This window comes from Anoplophora glabripennis, unplaced genomic scaffold (genome assembly GCF_000390285.2).
Source record: "Anoplophora glabripennis isolate ALB-LARVAE unplaced genomic scaffold, Agla_2.0 scaffold3, whole genome shotgun sequence".
Classification (NCBI taxonomy): Eukaryota; Metazoa; Arthropoda; class Insecta; order Coleoptera; family Cerambycidae; genus Anoplophora; species Anoplophora glabripennis.
In genome coordinates this window covers 1-18,340 of record NW_019416486.1, presented here as the reverse complement: position 1 = coordinate 18,340, position 18,340 = coordinate 1, and the positions used below count along the sequence as shown (strand labels likewise).

Sequence of the window (18,340 nt, the reverse complement as noted above, 5' to 3'; positions counted from 1 at the left end):
TACGGAAAATATTCGTAGAATAACATTTTTCATTTTATAAAAAGATATATTTTTTAAATTACGATAAAGAAAATACAAAGTTAGGGATTTATCACAATAAATGCCTAATGGAAATTGCAATAAAGGTAACTATAAATGAAAACAATGTCCAGACTCCTCTAGCACCAAGCGATCCGGCACCATTATCCGTGGAGTTAAACAGTAAAAGAGACTTAACAGGGAGATCTGGCATATAAGTAACAGTTTTTCTAAATTCATCTGGCGCACATCCGTACATATAGCCATTCAGGATATCGTTTCTTGTAAACGTTGTAGTCCAGTTAATTCTGTCGAAAATATCGTCGCAAATTATAGCTTTAGATATGTTGGTGATGTAAGGATTGTTGACTCCCACTATTACAATTCCTGAAAAGTATAAATGCTGGTTTTAGTTATTAGATTAATTTTGGGTCTAAATATTACCTGCTTGAGTGATCGGCTCATACAGAAACCTCCAAAAGAGAAGAGGTACTGGAAATTCTTGATTCCCTTGATCGTCATTGTACAAGTATATTTCCACCGACTCGTTTGTTGTTAAATGAGGTAAACTCATTACGCCGTAAGTTCCTGTATAGGCTTGGAGAGTCAGATTGTAATTTATAGCCAAGTTCCTCGCGTCTGCCTCGAAATCTGCCCAGTTTCTTCCGTTAAAGGTTTGCCATTGCGGCATTGCATTAACCTGTGAGGAATTAGAGAAATATGATCAAGTGCTATCAATTACACAGCCCCACAAAAAAGGGAGGTCGAAAGACCATGGCGTCTATATGATTTTAAGGTCGCTGAATCCGAATCTGGTGAACAGATTGGCTGTGGGTTAAGGTTAGTTCAACGTCTAATGTAGAGAATCAATTGCCAACAAAGTAAACCGATATATCTACACATTTTTGAGGTTGCCGAATCCGTTCACTCTCAAGTTCTATACTCAAAACACTCAAGTTAAGAATTTATACGTATTAAAATTGCCAAATAGCAATTTCTCTCGCATGATGATAACGATTGAGGGCCCGCTTGCTAAATCTGAACAATCTCCGATACTGGAGTTCCTAATCACTGCATCGTAATAGGTTTTCCTGTGTCTGCCATCAAGGCAGAAACGTCTTCACCCAGAGATTTAGCCGATGATAAAAAACTCATAACTCAGACACTTTAGGTGATTGAGATTTCTTTGATACGTCAAAGAAAATATACTCCGACGATGCAACAATAGAGGAAAGATCAATCAACGTTCGAAAGATGTGTATAAAAATTTGTTTAGTTTTGAACCTCAAAGTGAAGAATTTGTTTGAGTTTGAGGAGTAGGGAGGAAGATTTCACAAAGATATTAAGGGAAAAAGAAAATCTGGGTGACAATGAAAATATCGCTGATACTGCTAGTGATACTAGTGACGACGAATATGTTCCATACCATGTTGTGAAAATGACAGGAACAATATTCCAAGAAAAAGTAAATGATCTCGCTTGAGACTTGGGTCTGACAAAGGAAGGAACAGAGTTTCTAACATCATTGCTAAAAAAAATACTAAGCAAGACGGAAAAGTGAACGCTTCTTACTATCGGGACAGAGGTACGAAATTTCGAAAATATTTCTCTAAAGATGAAGAATTTTCCTTAGTTTACTGCAATGATATCGTTGGATTAATGAATCACTTCAAATATGGATATTATAAACCTAACGAGTGGAGGCTGTTCATTGATTCGTCAAAGACAAGCATGAAAGCTGTTCTACTGCATAATACAAATGTTTATGAAGCCTGTAGCATATTAGGTGACATTGAAAGAATAGTATGTAATACGTGGAGAGTCTTAGATAGGATCAATTTGAACAACATAAATGGCAAATTTGTGGGGATCTCAAAATCATTTCAATAATACTGGGCCAACAGTCGGGATTTACAAAAACTCTTTGCTTTTTATGTGAATGATATAGTCGGGATCGAAAAAACTATTTCATTAGGAGCGTTTGGGTTCCTAGAGAAACCTTCGATTCTGGGTTTAAGAAATATAATACATGAGCCACTGGTTCTATCAAAAACCCTTGTTCCACCTCTGCACACCAAACAGAGACTCATGAAATAATGGGTAAAAACTCTAAACAAGGATAGTCAATGCTTTAAGTATGTCGGAGCTCAGTTCCCCAATTTAGGTGATGCCAAATCACGAAGAGAGATTTTTGACGGACCTCAGATCCGTAAGATGTTAAAGGAACACATTTTTGTTACTAAAATGAATGAAAACGAGAAAGTAGCGTGGTTAAACATAACTACGCTGCTTAAAACATTAAGAAACTAATCGAAAATTTTCTAGGAAATCGAAAGAGTCCAAACTATAAAGAAATAGTGTCTTTGGCAGAAAGCTTTAAAAACCTAGGCTGCTTAATGAATCACAAATTACAATTTTTACATTCTCATACGACTCCGGATTTGGATTTAGCGGCCCCAAAAACCTGTAGATATGTAGGTTTACTTTGTTGGCAATTGAACCCCTATATTTGACCTTGAACTAACCTTAATCCAGATCTGGTCAATTGGATACCGGCTGCGGATACAGATTCAGCTAAGTCAAAAACGTATAGATAACATGGCCTTTCGAACTTTCCACTTTTTTTGGGAGGCTGTGTTATTTTACTCACCATATAAAAAGTCAGTCTTTGTTGAGAACCAAAAACAAAATCAGCTTTGGCGGTAAGATGTCCTCTTGCTAAATACAAATCAGCACTGCTATTCACATAAGGATTCTCAGTTGTGCTGTTGTGTCCTACCAGTTTACTGATCGTCGCGATTTGATTGACGACGGTTACCAAAGCGTTGGCGTCGTAGTTTGAAGCATTAGAACCAAAACTGTAGAAGTCGCCGTTGATCCAGCTAGGCCTTGGAAAGTTCGACTGTCTTCCTTGGATGTTTGGAGGCAGTTCGAAATGAGAGTACAGCGTGACATGTTTGTTTCTGTTGAAACATATCAGCATGTGTCTGACGTAGGTGGAGTTTACAAAAAATCCTACCTCAATTTCTTGGTTACCTTCTTCGCAAGTGTTATTAGTTAACCTAAAGAAAATTATTCAGAATTATCTGAACATATGACATTCCAGGGAAAAAGTTAAAACACTATTCATTCATTCAAGTGACATCAATTTTTTTATTTGGTATTAGGAACTTTAAGACAGCTTAAAGTCTTTAATATTTATGTAAAGTTTTATCTTTTATCTCCAAATAAATACATAAATTGATCTAATTTCGCGGTATTTATTATTGTAATTCCAGTTTATGATTAAAATGGATACCATTCATTAAATATATTATCAAAATCATACCTTTCATTCAAATTTTATTATCAGTAAAAAGTGATTATGTTACAATTATAGGCTTTATAATAACTGATTTGGTCTGGAAAACAATCCGTTTCCTAGTTGAGACAAAATTATCCAAATAAAAAATAAATGTTATTCTTGTCTAGTAAATAGCCATACTGGCATTGAATAGCAGCGACAATTAAGATGTTATATTCTTTGTAGGTTATATCTCATCTTTTCAAGAAATTAGAAAACAAATTGTAATTTAAATTTGCCTTCATTTCGTATACTTCAAGCTAAGCTAATTTAAAAAGCAGTTTACCTACCTTGCAATATGATAGGGGTACCGAGAACAGGTAATATTAGAGAATATCGTTGTCGTGTTTTGAACGGTGAACATTTTTCCAGATGAGCACGTTGCGTATTCGTTTTCTGTTAAAGTTAAATTCTCACCCCCAGACGCCACTATCAAGTAACCACTAGGACAAGACAATAAAAATTCTTCATCTTGTTCGAAAGATATCTGGTCGGTTTCTTGAGGAAGTCTTATGGTAATATTTAAGTTGACAATAAGGGGTTGAGGCTCTCCTAGATCTCCATTCGTTGATATTGTACAGCCTGGTAAAGATAAAAAGATAAAAAAAATTAAAATTTCAAATGAAATATTCCTTTCTGATTTCTGCGCCAATTGCTTGACATCTGCGTATATATAGTATTTAACTATTCATTGTCATTAAGAATTGAAACAATGAGGAACTATCTTCCACAATTAGAACTAATTAAGAAAAATAATGAGAGTATCATCGTTTATTTGAAACTATTTTCACGAATGCTAATGTAAAACTGTTATATATCCAATACAAAAATTAACACTGTTTGTTTTGTTACTAATGATATATGATATGATAAATTTTTTAAACAAGGTTATTACCGCTATTTACCCAGTAAACATGATCTGACTATAAATAGAAAATTTAATATAGGTGCAGCATTATTATATTAAAAAATTAAGGGCATTAAGATGCTTTGTTTTATACTAGGATTCATATTAAAGTCCTACAAAACTATGGCTATTGGTTACTACGTTTAGTTTTAGGTATTTGTCTTTGTTTTAAATGTCTATTTTTACTATTGTTGGACGAAGAGTTAGGTGTCTGCTAAGATGCCACATACTTTAATTTCCATTTAGTTTTGATCCTATTTTTCAAGAAATTATTCAACAACGCAGTACTTAGCTCTTTGTTTATTATTAAGAATTTGCGATATTTAATTTTTCCATCTCATTTAGTGAGATTTTAAATATTATTAATGGAAAATACATATTGAAATCATTAAACAATGAACATCCGAAGAAAAATTTTTTATTCCTGTTTCTCTAACATCATCTTTGACAAAGATCGTCACACAGTTACAGCCATTCAAATGTTTTGCGTCTTAAATTTATTTTTCAAGTGGCTTCTTTTTAAAAATGCCAGTAATGTTATTAAAAACAATATTCCTTCAAGTTTCTACTGATCTACAACAATACTAAGATACTGAATCTTTAAATTAATCAAACATCCTTATCTCAATATTAACTAAGTCTTGAAGAAACTAGAATTTAGGTACAAACATATATATTTTTATTGAATTATTGAACAAGTTTTCGTTACTTGTATTTACAATTTTTTGCAAATTTATTCTTTCATTAGATCAATCGTGTAATAAACATTTTGTTAATTTAACTCTGGCAATTTATCGTGGTGTATGCCGTTTCGTGTAGCCAGTTTAATCTTGAATGGAGTTCTGCTCGAATATCATTTTCCACCTGTTTAAACAAACAAAGGCTGACATTGACCTGTTGCATATTAATGAGTTACGGGGAATAAATTCTTCTTAGATGCTGACTACATTAACTTCTAGATTGAATGAAGCGCAAGTGGAAGAATCTGGTTATAAATTGACAATAAACTGTATATTTGTGGTATTCCAAACTAGGCACAAAAAACGTAATTTTTTTTAATAACGGTAGAAGCTATTTCAAGTGTTAAGATAATTATTTAATGGATGCGATTCGAAACAGTTTCATATTTTTAAAAAACATATTGCATTATTAAATATCGTATCGTATTTTTTATTTTATTTTAAAGCTGCTTTTGTCAATATTAGCAGTTAGAAACCTTTTCAGTTTTATAATTAAAATACTTATTTTGGACACCGTTCTCGGTGTTGTATTAAAAAATGATAACATTAATACGAGTAGTGTTGAGATAAACTGAGAAATATTATCGGATAACATACATCTGAAAAAATTGTAAGAATATGTTAAGAGCCCATATACGCGTCAATTTAAAAGATAATAACCTTTTAAAAATAAGTGGTGCTTCAAACTCTTATTAGATCAATAGTAACAAGTCTATAAAATTATTATTCAGGTAACAGTTGTTTAAAAATATATTAAGTTCTTGTTTACCACAGCTTTTATTTTTCAATGCACTAAACATAATTGTTTTTCTAAGAAATCGCAGTATTTTACTATGCTCATCAAAGCACGTATTACTTATAAAATTTAGGTGACAACTTACCAGCTGACATGACATTTGAAGCAGAAGAAAGAATGACTAACAGTAGCAGGAACCACATCTTTATAAATATAAATACGTTTCCGTTTAAGTAAATATTTTTTTTTTAACCAAAATGAGATCTAATGTTTACGGCAGCTGTTTAGTTGTAATGAAATTTCTCTACTCATGGAAGGCTCACGAGCAAAGTTATTCCTTTATATGTCCACGATAGGATAGATAAAAGATCTTATCTATAATAATAACATAAATTAACACTAATATAAATTTATGGATCAATATTTTGCATTTTAATTGTATCAGCTTTATTGGAAGATTAGAGATTACCTCTGATATTTACTTAAATTATCCGATGAATAACAAATTAAAAAAAATAAAATCCATTTATTCAGAACTTTAAATTACCTATGTATCTACATATTTTTTTTTTCAGCCAATGCTCTTTGTAATCTTGGAACAAATTGGATTCAGTTTTGTCTCTCATAGTAAAGAGAAATGGTTATAGTAATAAACGGGGTGATTCAGAACGTATCCAAAAAAAAAAAAATCTGGATGTACAGGGGACTCTTACAAAGAAAAAATCAAAAAGAGCAGTTCGAAAATAATTTAAAAATACATTTCTGCACGGCACTGGAAACTTGTCCTCTGTAAAACCTGACCTGGCACAATGTGACCGTCACGGCAGTAAACACATTTGGGCCTGTCTTACTCAGTTTCTACGAACTAACATAAATGCTGTCTTGTTTCACCGTAAAACAAATGCTTCACCATAATACAAATGTTGTCTTTCTTCACCATAAATTAAAACGATATCCATCAACTCCGAGTTGCTATACACGCAAGCAATTTTTGACACTAACTACTAAAAAACTATCGTAAACACTATGGCAACGACGACTGTAAAATCAGATTTCAGTATTCGGAGTCGCGAGGTCACGTGGCTCTCCACGCATATAACGAATGACACCAGAGACTACACTTGTCCAACTATGTAATGGTTAAAAGTACTACAACTTCAATAACTTTTTCTCGGAAACTATAAAGATTTTACAATTTTTTTTTTTACGATATTGACTACATTTCTCATGCAGTATCTATTCCCAAATTTTGTTGGATAAGTTGTAAATCACAATGTATGTACATATAATAAGTATCAACAGATGATTGTTTAAAAAAAATTGTGGTCCTGAATTATACACGCTAAACTTTACCTAATGATAGAACAAATCAAAATAAGAATGTTCATATGTTATGTTATATGTTATGTTCATATAAACATAAGTTGTAGCGTAGTGTTTAGGAGATAAATATTGAAATTAAAAAAAATCTCAATTTATTTAAATATTTGTTTAAAGTATTTGACGTAGATTGAACAAACGTGGGGTAACGATTTAACTAATTATAATCAAACATTTAAGCTGCTACACAAATCTGTCAACCGGTGGCTAAGTTGGCTGATGGCGTCTCTAACAACCTCATCATTTCGGCGTCACTAAATATTTTGGAAAATAGATAAATGTATTTAGATCCGATTGGGGTTTTAAGAAATAAGATGTTTTTTTATTTTATATGGAAATTGGTTCACAAAAAAAGACGTTCGTCACTGTAGATAAAAGCCAATTATGTATTTTGCTGTAATTTTTTAAAAACTAAAAGGACATAATATGGCAATGAACTTTCATTGTACACTATATTTTAAGTCTATAAAAGACGCCAAATAACTTTTTTTGATAAGTTGTTTCGGATGTGAGATTTTCGATATTTGCGGATGTTTGCAAATATTTCAAGATAATATTTGCGAATTTGAAAGCAAATATTAACAAACGATTAAAAATTATACCAGCAATGTATAGTAAACCATCAGACTTATACTGGTTTCTGATTTAATCCTCATTGTAGATAGCCACCTGCAAAATAACATAAAAATAGTTGAATCGTTCTTCGATTGTCTCATCTCTGGTAAATTTATGAGGAGTGAAACCCTTATATGTCTGATGGTTCGGCTGACAAATGATTTTAGCTGTTTACTGGATATTGTGGGTATATTTCAATGCTGGTCGGGTCCGCAGAGTAGTTTGTTTCTGCAATAGTGGGTATATGTATGTGAATATATTTTTAGTGTTTTCGAGCTTTATTAAATTTAAAATTGTAAACTTCTAATGTCTTACATGGGGTCGATAAAGATATCGTGAATTTATCGCTTCTTCCAGGAAACGACGCTCTGACGAGTAGACACCGTTCGGAAACCAGGTGCATCGGTTAACCCTTATCCTAGACCTAGGTAAGCTGCACAATCGATCCCGCGTCACGACGCATGACCGGCGCCGCGGCGCCGTTTGCGCAAAGCCGTCATTGATTCATAAAACGAATCCCGTACTTTTTCCATCGCATTTACCTTTCGACCCCTAGGGTAAGTGTTCTGCATTCATTTATTCCTGTTTGTTAGGCTTGAATGGCGCATCCGGCAGGGATGATGTAACGTTTGGAACTTCTGTAACCGGTGTTCTGGAGCAGTGCATGGGTGACGTGGCGATTGGGGTTTCGTGGTGTGTGGAATTGTGAGGCGCAACAGGCTCACTTTGCCAACAAGGCAGTTACGGATATCTTGGGTTTGGTGCACGGCACACTTTTTTATTACCATTAAGTTTCTAACAGGTGGTTACTATTCTGTTACAGATCGATATAAGAAAATCCACAGATATTTTCAATTAACTAGTTGTGTTGACTCGTTTTATAGTGCAACATAAGATTTTTTTAGGAACAGATCTAGAGCAAATCTTTAATCTCTAATGCCGTGCCTGTTTTCATATAATCGTATTTAACTTTTACTGTATTTTCATTTTGCAATACACTTTTCATTTTTTTGTGTAGGTCGATCATTTCTGCCATGAAATTCGTTATACTACTGATGTGTATCTCTGGAAGCTTCTGCTATCTTCCTACAGGAAAGGTAAGAACTATTTATTTTTTTTTGTTCAAAAAGTGGCAATAGTGATTTAGTTGTACAAATCAGCTCATAGTGAAATTTTGTTCTGGATATAACGTAATTGCAATTTCTACCACGGAACTGGTTTTTACTGTGAAGTAGTGTTAAACGATATGTATAACGATAAAAAAAGTTTTACTCCATTATAAATATTAAATTAATTCAAATAAACTCATTTTTTCCCTAAATTCTTTCAAATGATGTCAAATATAGTATTCTTTGACAGCAAAAAAGACAAGATTCCTAATTGTTGATTTTGTGATAAATAAGTACATAGGCTCACACTGACAATGAGTTATACAGGGTGTTAAAAGTTTGACTGCCTTAATTTTAACAGACTATAGAATACATTATAATAAATAAAAAAACCTTATGGGTCCTAAACTCAACCATTTCCGAGGAAAAAATTATCAAAATCTCCATCTTGATGTACAAAAGTTCGATTAATTATGGAATATTGCGTGCATAGAATACCATAAAATACAATGTTCATCACTTCTTTGAACTTCTTTATGCTTAATTCTAAAAAATAATTAGCGTTGTAATAAATTTAAAATTCGATAAAATTCATATCGAGCAATGTGACAACGGTGCGGCGGTTTATTAACACGAAGTACTAAGGTGTCCGGCAACCAGCAATACGCAATTCAGTTGGTATCTGGATTCGACTTTGTCGGAGTGTTTTTAATAACTGGAAAACAATTGTCTTGAAATTTACTAAATGTTTCACGATAATAATTGTTAACATTTTCTCCGTAGGTGTGCCGCGTGCACACGTGGTGTGCATCTTCTTAAGCGCTGTTGTCACGTTGTGATGAATCTCCTCGATATTAATACTCGCTGTATTTTGAAAACTGTTAATCTTACGCCCCTGTAATATACAACTTATTTGTTTATTTATGATTACTCTATCTCATGCTGAAGTTATGGCAGTCAAATTTCTTACACCCTGTATTAGCAATATCTAGTAACTGATAATCCGAAATGAAAATAGAACATTGTCAAAATATTGATATACAAACACATACTTGACATAGTAAAATCGTAATACAGAATGTCCCTGAAAAGGATGGACAACGCTTGTCCACAGGTTCTTTGGATGAAAACAAGACTATTTAGCCTAACTTACATATATACAAAAGTGCACGGCTACTGAGATATAGCCTTCTAAATATAGAACAGATAACTTAGTTTTTTTCAAATAATTTGAAAGCTGCTTTTCTTAGAAACTCCAAATTTGGTACACATATTTTTTTATATAAGGGCAATGTAAATATAGAATTTGGTGAGAATACATATACAAGATGTTCTCTTTCTAGTGCCTGTGCGCCACTGGCTATCCCGTAACTTTTTTATATGTCCGCCAATGACGACATAATTTATATTTTAAAAAATAAGCACTATTTTAGACGATTTTTTGACTCTTACAAAATTTTGATATCGTTTATGGATTTCGAGTAAAATTGGCATTTTTTACACATTAAATAATATAAAATCAGTTTAAGGTAAATAGAACATGCTAGTACGAGGTGCCATATAACAGAGAAACAAATTCATAACAATAATTAAAAGGTTCTGTGTCAAGCTAGCTGTGATTTAATTCCAGCTTACTTTGTTTTTTATTGCAATTTATACTTTTGCTGAACAAACTGATATGTTAGTAGTTTTGGGTTATTGTGAAGGAAATTATTGTGCTACTGTTCGAACGCTGAAAGATTTCCTAATCGAAGAACTCCAAATCACAATCCGCTAATGCGGAGAGACGCTTTCAGGAAACAGGACGTTTTTTGCCTGTAACATTAATTCGTGGATAATGCACTGCCGGAATTTTTCAGCTGGAGGAACAAATTTTGGAAAGGGTCAAAGAAATTCCTCAAGTAAATAAAAGGCGTTTAGCGGCAGAGGTTGGCTTTCAAAAAGTTCCTTTAATAGAGTATTAAAAGACCAGTTATTATAGGTTACAGGTAGGTACAGGTTATTAAAGGTCTAACAGGTGGATAGGTACAGGAAAGAATGCCCCTTTAAAATGGCCACCTCGATCCCCGGACCTAAACCCATGTAATTATTTCATTTGGGGAGCGTTGAGGACCACAGTTTAAAATAACTTTTCAGCAAATACAGAAAACGAATATGGGAAAGAATACAACATGAAATTAATGTTATGTGAGGTAATGCACAATTATTGGATAATTTCTAATTTAGAATTATAAGAACTAATGTTTGCGTTTAAGAACAAGAAAGTAACTTTGAGCATTTACTGTAATATTATTTTAATGTGATTACAAATATCAGTTTATTTACAATGTTAATGTTGACTTTCTTACTTTATTAGTTGATATTGTTTATTTAAAATATTAGTGTTGATTTTTATTTTATTGATTGATAATACTAATACCAAAAATGTGTAGTTATTTTTTTTTAATGTGATGTTTTTTCATTATTATTCCCTTCTTTGAGGCAGCAGTTATAAATTATTTTTTATAAATCGGAATTTTTGCCTATATTTAATGTATAAAAAATGCGAATTTTACTCGAATTCCATAAACGATATCGAAATTTTGTAAGAGGCAAAAAATCTTCTAAAATAGTACTTATTTTTAGAAATATAAATTCTGTCGTCATTGGCATACACACAAAAAAGTTACGGGATAGCCAGTGGCGCACAGGCACTAGAAATAGAACATCCTGTATATGTATTCTCTCCAAATTCTATATTTACCTTGTCCTTATTTAAAAAAATAAGTACCAAATTTGAAGTTTCTAAGAAACATAGTTTTCAAATTATTTGAAAAAAATAGGTTATCTATTATGTATTCAGAAGGCTATAATCTCAGTAGGCGTACACTTTTGTATATAGGTAAGTTAGGCTAAATAGTCTTATTTTCACCCAACGAACCTGTGGTCAAGCGTTGTCCATCATTTTCAGGGACACCCTGTATAATACAATCTTCCAAATAAATCTTGTTCTAACATAACTTTTCAAAAATATTTCAAAATAGCTACTTCTGCTATATAAAGATTTTACTATTTCCACATTTTTATGCAGAAAAAGATTTTTAATTTACTATGTATGGTTTAATATTTGACTGTAGTAAAAAAAAAATAAAAATATAGTACTAGCTGACACAGTACTAGATAATATTTTTGAACGCGATTTCAATAGTCAGAGCGTGAAGGTGTGTTCAAAATTTAAATTATTTTTCTTAATAAGGAAATTATATTTACAAATTTTTCAGTGTAATATATCATTATAATTTTAAAGGCTGAATCATATTTTGAGTTTTTTTAAGTCATTTGTGTTAAAATTTTTAATTTCCTATGTAATGTGCGTCATGTGACTGAAAAAAAAAAAAAAATAAAAGTGATTTTTGTTTTTGAAACTTTTATACCGAATTACAGAATTTAAAAACGTCAAATGTGACACGTACAAATCGAGAGTCATGGTTTTACAATCTTTAGAAATTTACAGCTGATTGCCGCAAACGTTATCTTAAATATCAAAAATATACTTTTTTATGACAGTCTATGGTTTGTTATAGAACTATAATAGACTTTATAAAATATTGTATGACTTTCATATTTCTTTTACTTTTTTCATACAGTTTAAATTTTTTGTATAGCAAATGAGTTACTGTTAGTGAGGGGTGGCACATATGGTGGACTGCCCTGTCTGTATATAATATACTTATTTTAATACTTGAAAAAAGAAAATAAGTATGTAATAACGCTAAAAAAATTGTAAAAGGTTTTGTTATATTTGTAAGAGTAAAGCCCGGTATCTTGAGTCTCGGTTAAAGCTTGATTAACTGATCAGGCGATTAGACTGTACATATAGTGATTTATTTTATAAAGTATAATCACAGTCTAATCGCCAGATTATGTAAGCAAGCCTTAACCGAGGCTCAAAGTACCGTGCCTAAAGGTAAATCCCTAAGAACAGTTTTCTACAAACGTGAGTCCATTTTGTCCAACTTTAATAAAATTTTACCAAACCATCATAGATATTAATATATTCATTAATCCTCAGTATTCCGGAGTACTTAGATATTCCTAAATACCCTATTATTCATAAAATACTTTCAATACTCATGAATACTATTTCCCTGTACTAAATCCTGAATATATATTTAAAAATGATGAATACGAATACATAATATCCTCAGATACAAATTTGCAATATTTGATTGCTGATCCAATACCCAACTCTGAATATTGCACTTGTTAAATAAATAAAGACCTTCTGCTATTAGTGTTCTTTCTGAATCGCGTAATGTCAGTTTGTTAACTTGTCTCTATTTTTCCGTGTAGGATAACTTCCTTTCCGGCATATTTTTGCGGGACCTAGTGAACCGTATCAATGGCAAAGGAATATCAGAAGGCGATGGGATCTCCTATTTGGATTTCACCGATGGATTGCCGTTGGACGCGCGTTCTCTCACCAGAGACCTGGAGGAGGAGCAGCTGTTGGACTACGACGGTCTAGCAGAGGTTAGCCTGCATCCCAGCATAAGGGATCAGGAATACCTCCAGCACAGCACCCTTTGGGGAAAACAGGTAGGTAGTTGTTTTAGTCAGTTCTTGATATTTAGATATTTTTGAAACGTATATGTTTAAGCGCGATGTTGTGGTCGTGACAAACTTTTAGATCAGGCAAACAAAAAAAAAAACAAAGACCGACACTGTTTGCGTTTCCCACTCCGGCATAGCTGCGCGAGACTGAGAAGAACGCATTGACCTAGAATACGTAGGCATGGCGATTTGGGACAGGAGCGTTTCCTTTGCTATGTCCAGTTCGCATTTGTGGGCGGAGCTATCTCAGATGCAAACTTAAATAGTGCCGGACATGTACTGATTTTCTGTTGAAACTTTAAGGCCCGGTACTTTGAGTCTCGGTTAAAGCTTGATTAACTGATCAGGCGATTAGACTGTACATATAATGATATAAGTATAATCACAGTCTAATTGCCTGATTAGTTAATCGAACCTTAACCGAGACTCAAATTACCGGGCCTTAAAATGTAATTTCACGTTGAAGATTTTATATTACAAATTTGGAGAGCTCTTTCAAATGGAAGCTTTTGTCTAATTTGGAAAACTTTAATTTGTTAGATAATTACACTTTCAAAATTTGAATTTTTTGTTACCCGCCACTTAAGCATAAATCGAAACGCTCAGTTGATTGAATAATAAATAAAAAGGCGCGGAACAATAAATTATTAGTTAAGCAAAAAACTATGAAAACTTAAAAATGACAAACTTTTTAATCACTAAAAAGAATTCACCGTTATTGTTTCAGTAGGACGAGACTTGTTTTACTAAATTAAATTATATCAAATATCAAAACGTCGTCCGTTACTGTCAAGGCATAATTGTATACAGCGTTGAAAATTTATTTCACTCATACTAAGATTTCCGGATTGTTGCGATTATTTTGGAGAGATTTTTTATTTGTTTTCGAAGTTTCTCGACCATATTAACTGGACTGGAATACACCAACTATTTTAAACGACTCCAAATTTATAAGTCACACGGATTGAAATCTGGCGACAGAGCGGGCTATGCAACTGGACCATTTCGACCAGTCCACCGTCCAAAAAAGACTTAAGCGGTCTCCAATAATTCGGGCATATGACAAAAAGCATCGTCAGCGGGATATCATCCTGCATATAATTTACCATGTTACTTAAAAAGTATAAATGCCTTCGACTATCTAACCGAATGTAAGGTCCAATTCGTTTACTTTTCCAGTCCAAAATTTACTGAAAATCTTCACAATAACCATTTACAAAAATGCTGTCGGTGATAATAATTCTAAGGCTGGAAAAACTTACCTTTTTGTACATGGCATGTATATGATTTTAAAGGTTGTTATATCCACAATGTACAGGGTTAGTCACTATAATCTGATAACTTATTGCGAGTTTATTATTGAAATTACAAAAGTTTTAGCTTTTTTACGCATTTTTATAATACAGTACTAGAAAAAACAATTGAATAATGGAAATCACTATATTAAAAAATATATATATTTTTAAATTGAACACCCTATACATTAGAGCATACTTAGCTTCGTTAAATTTTTCTATTTTCAAAAATATATAATATGTTTGAAAATATATAATACGAGCATGTTTGATTCAGGACTTTTCGACATATTTAAAACAGTTTAAAACTATTTTTGAAAAAACGGGAGGGAAATTTGTGTCTGATGGATCGCAGTGACACTGACAGAAGTTAATTTATCATCATTAATTTATTTCCTAAAACAATTTTAACAAAGAAATAATGTTTAGTGAGAACGAACAATTTGAAATTATCCGTTTATTTTACAAGAATAATAATAATGTGAATGCAGCGCGCACCGGGTATGCTCGTTTGCATCCCGGGTTTCCAATTCCATCTCGAGCTGCATTTTACGACATTGAGCGACGTTTTAGAGAAACAAAATCTCTTGGAAGATCGACACGAAGAATTATTCTAAATGAAGAATTAGAACTAACTATATTACTATATTTTCAAGGTAAGCAAATATTGATTTGAAGTTTACCATGGTAAATTCAAATATTAAATTATTGTAGAAAGGCCACACGAGTCCACAGTAAACGCTTCAAGACAGTTAGAAATAAGCCAAAGTAAAATTATTAGAACGTTACATAAATATAAATACCACCCTTATAAAACTATGCCGGTCCAAAAACGCAAAATCAAAAAATTCAACGATTAGAGTACTGCAGAGAAATGCTGCGCTTTAAAAATGGCAACCTAAAATATTTTGAAAAGATTTTAGGACTTTTAAAACAGTTGGTTTGGTATTTATAATAGAAAAATACTCATACCTGTGCAAATGAAAATCCTCACTGTAATCATTGGCCCATTATTTTATGAAGGTGCTTTGAATGGGGAAAGATACCTATGTTTTCTTGAAAATCAAATAGAAAACAAATTGGAAGATCTGCCGCTGATCGACTATACCAATTTAATTTGGCACCAAGACGGAGAGCCTCCGCATAGAACCAGAGCAGTACGAAATTATTTAAATAATAGGTTTGATTTGTGGATTGGTAGTGGAGGAAATATTCAATGGCCTTCAAATAGCCCAGACATTACACCCCTGGACAGTTTTCTGTGTGGTTACTTAAAAAACGAGGTTTATAAGGAAACTAGTGTAAACTTAGATGAACTAAACATGAAGTTGATATAAAATACAAAATTTAAGTGAATTTAATTCCTATTTCATACTAAATGCAGTTCTGAAAATTAATGAGGATTATACTTATACGAAGTGCATGAATAATAATGGCGGTCACATTGAACATCTGTAACCACTTTTGTTTTAGTTGGTTTTTATTAATTAGGTGTTAAAATCCTGTTAAAGTTAAGAATGATTTTTATTATTAGACATCATAAAATAAACGGATAACTTCAAATTTTTCGTTCTTACTTTTCTTTGTTAAAATAGTTTGTTATAGAAAATAAATTAGTGATGATAAATAAACTTCTGTCAGTCATTTGTTTGTTCCGCGTACCTCGTCCATAGCCACTGCGATCCGTTAGCATAAACCCTCTTATTTTTTCAAAAATAGTTTTAAACTGAAATATGTCGAAAAGTCCTGAATGAAACATTAACATATTATATATTTTTGAAAAGAGAAAAATTTAACGGAGTTAAGTATGTACTAATATACAGGGTCTTCCATTTATTTTTTCTTTAATTTAGTGACTTCCATTATTTAATTGTTTTTTCTAATACTGTATGATAAAAATACAGAAAAAAAGCTAAAACTTTTGTATTAAAAACTCTATTGTAATTTCAATAATAAACTCACAATACGTTGTCAGATTATAGTGACTAATTCTGTACATTGTGGATATAACAACCTTTAAAATTTTCCAAATTGAACTTTTTGATATGCCGCGCCGTGCTGTAAAATTATTGTACGAGAGTAGTTCCTAATCGTCATACTTTTTACCATGAATTCAAGTAGGAACTTTGAAATTGGATAAAACATTCGCGTACGTCCCTAAGGCCAGTTAGTGGGTAGAAATACTGAACAAGCATGTAACGCAAAAAAAATATCAGACAGATGTTGTTGCTTTTGAAGGGCTAAATATGTGGTAAAAATTTTGGCACTTACTTGTGGGATATTTACATTTTTTCTACCAGGGCTATAAAATCGTTTGCTGATAATCCTTTGATAGTCAAATTTTAAGATAGAAGGTAATTGAAACTTGGCAGACGCAGGTAGTTATTCACTGAAATCTATAATAATTTATATTTTGTCCCCGCAGTGAGATAAATTATCGATAGAGAAATAATTGTAATTTTTTTATTACAAAATAATTATTATCGGCCTTATCTATACATATAATCATAATAAGCAATGTTTTATTTTGAGATAAATCAATAACTTATTACGGTATCACTCATTCATAAAAAAATGTTAATAATTTGTTACCCAAAACACGAATCAACAATTTCATTACTAATCTAGCAACACCACCTCTAGGTGTCAGCATTTATGACTAAATCATACTAGTTTACTGATATGTAAATAAAATGTACGAAACCAGTAATCTGTGACAATCCAATTGATTTACATATATTTTATTTACTAAATATTACAGGTATAATTCAATGCAGCTCGGGGTTTTAGTCCGCAGAATACTTGTTTTTCATAATATCGATAGTTAAAACTATAAATATTTTTTCTAGTTTGGTCCGGGAGGGGCAGGGGAAGGAAACCAGCTGATGCGAAATCAAGGAATGAAGGCTAAACAGGAAGTCAAAACTGATACCACCCTGCCAGCCTATTGTAATCCTCCAAATCCGTGCCCAGTGGGTTATACTGGTGAGTTTCTTTTTGTAACTGTATACGGTGTAATACAAGATTGTGTTATCCAAAAAAAGTGACATCTCTAAATATCTACTGAACAAATAGCGAATTGAAACGAAATCGTGTGCGATCAATACATAAATAATATATGTATGTATCTAATTCAGTGATGCGGGCGTATATTATCCTTCAGTTGGCCGTATTTGCTGACTTATGGCTACATTCTATGTGAAAAATCAAATCTCAGTTCAAATCGGTATCGTAAATATGTGTAAGTTGGTTACATACACATTTTATGTTATTTCTTAATTTGTAAAGATGATAGGTTTAGATAAATTTTGAATTATTTTTTTTTGAAATAATGTTTGATAAAATTGTAACCAACATATCTCATATCTACGCCACCGATTTGAAATGGAACTTGATTCTTTCACATTGTAATCCATTTTATTAATATTGTTCACACAAAATTCCGTTTTATTTTCTGTTGGTATAAGATTCTTTCTTAAATTTAAACTAACCATTAATTAAAAAAATAAATAAAACAGTGTTTCAAAAACAAAGGAAAAGTTGGATGAAAATTGGGTTGTGAAAGGGATTTAAAACAGTATTTATTTTATCATTAAAAAAGTAT

The 18,340-nt window shown here is 32.1% G+C and overlaps 2 protein-coding genes across 2 annotated transcripts; one reads left to right on the top strand and one right to left on the bottom strand.

Annotated features, from left to right (window-relative positions):
* Window positions 1-25: 25 nt before the first annotated feature.
* On the bottom strand, window positions 26-6,052 carry LOC108917596. The gene is made up of 5 exons (XM_018724288.1): window positions 5,890-6,052; window positions 3,652-3,943; window positions 2,669-3,080; window positions 463-718; window positions 26-405 (listed from the first exon to the last, which is right to left on the bottom strand). The coding sequence occupies exons 1-5, from the start codon at window positions 5,945-5,947 to the stop codon at window positions 92-94; spliced, it is 1,332 nt and encodes a 443-aa protein (XP_018579804.1). The 5' UTR covers window positions 5,948-6,052; the 3' UTR covers window positions 26-91.
* Window positions 6,053-8,227: 2,175 nt separating this feature from the next.
* LOC108916962 lies at window positions 8,228-17,721 on the top strand (the record flags this gene model as incomplete). The annotated part of the gene is made up of 4 exons (XM_018723338.1): window positions 8,228-8,296; window positions 8,758-8,836; window positions 13,181-13,426; window positions 17,586-17,721. Coding segments are annotated over exons 2-4 (445 nt in total), but the record flags the coding sequence as incomplete, so codon positions are not given.
* Between the last annotated feature and the right edge of the window lie 619 nt (window positions 17,722-18,340).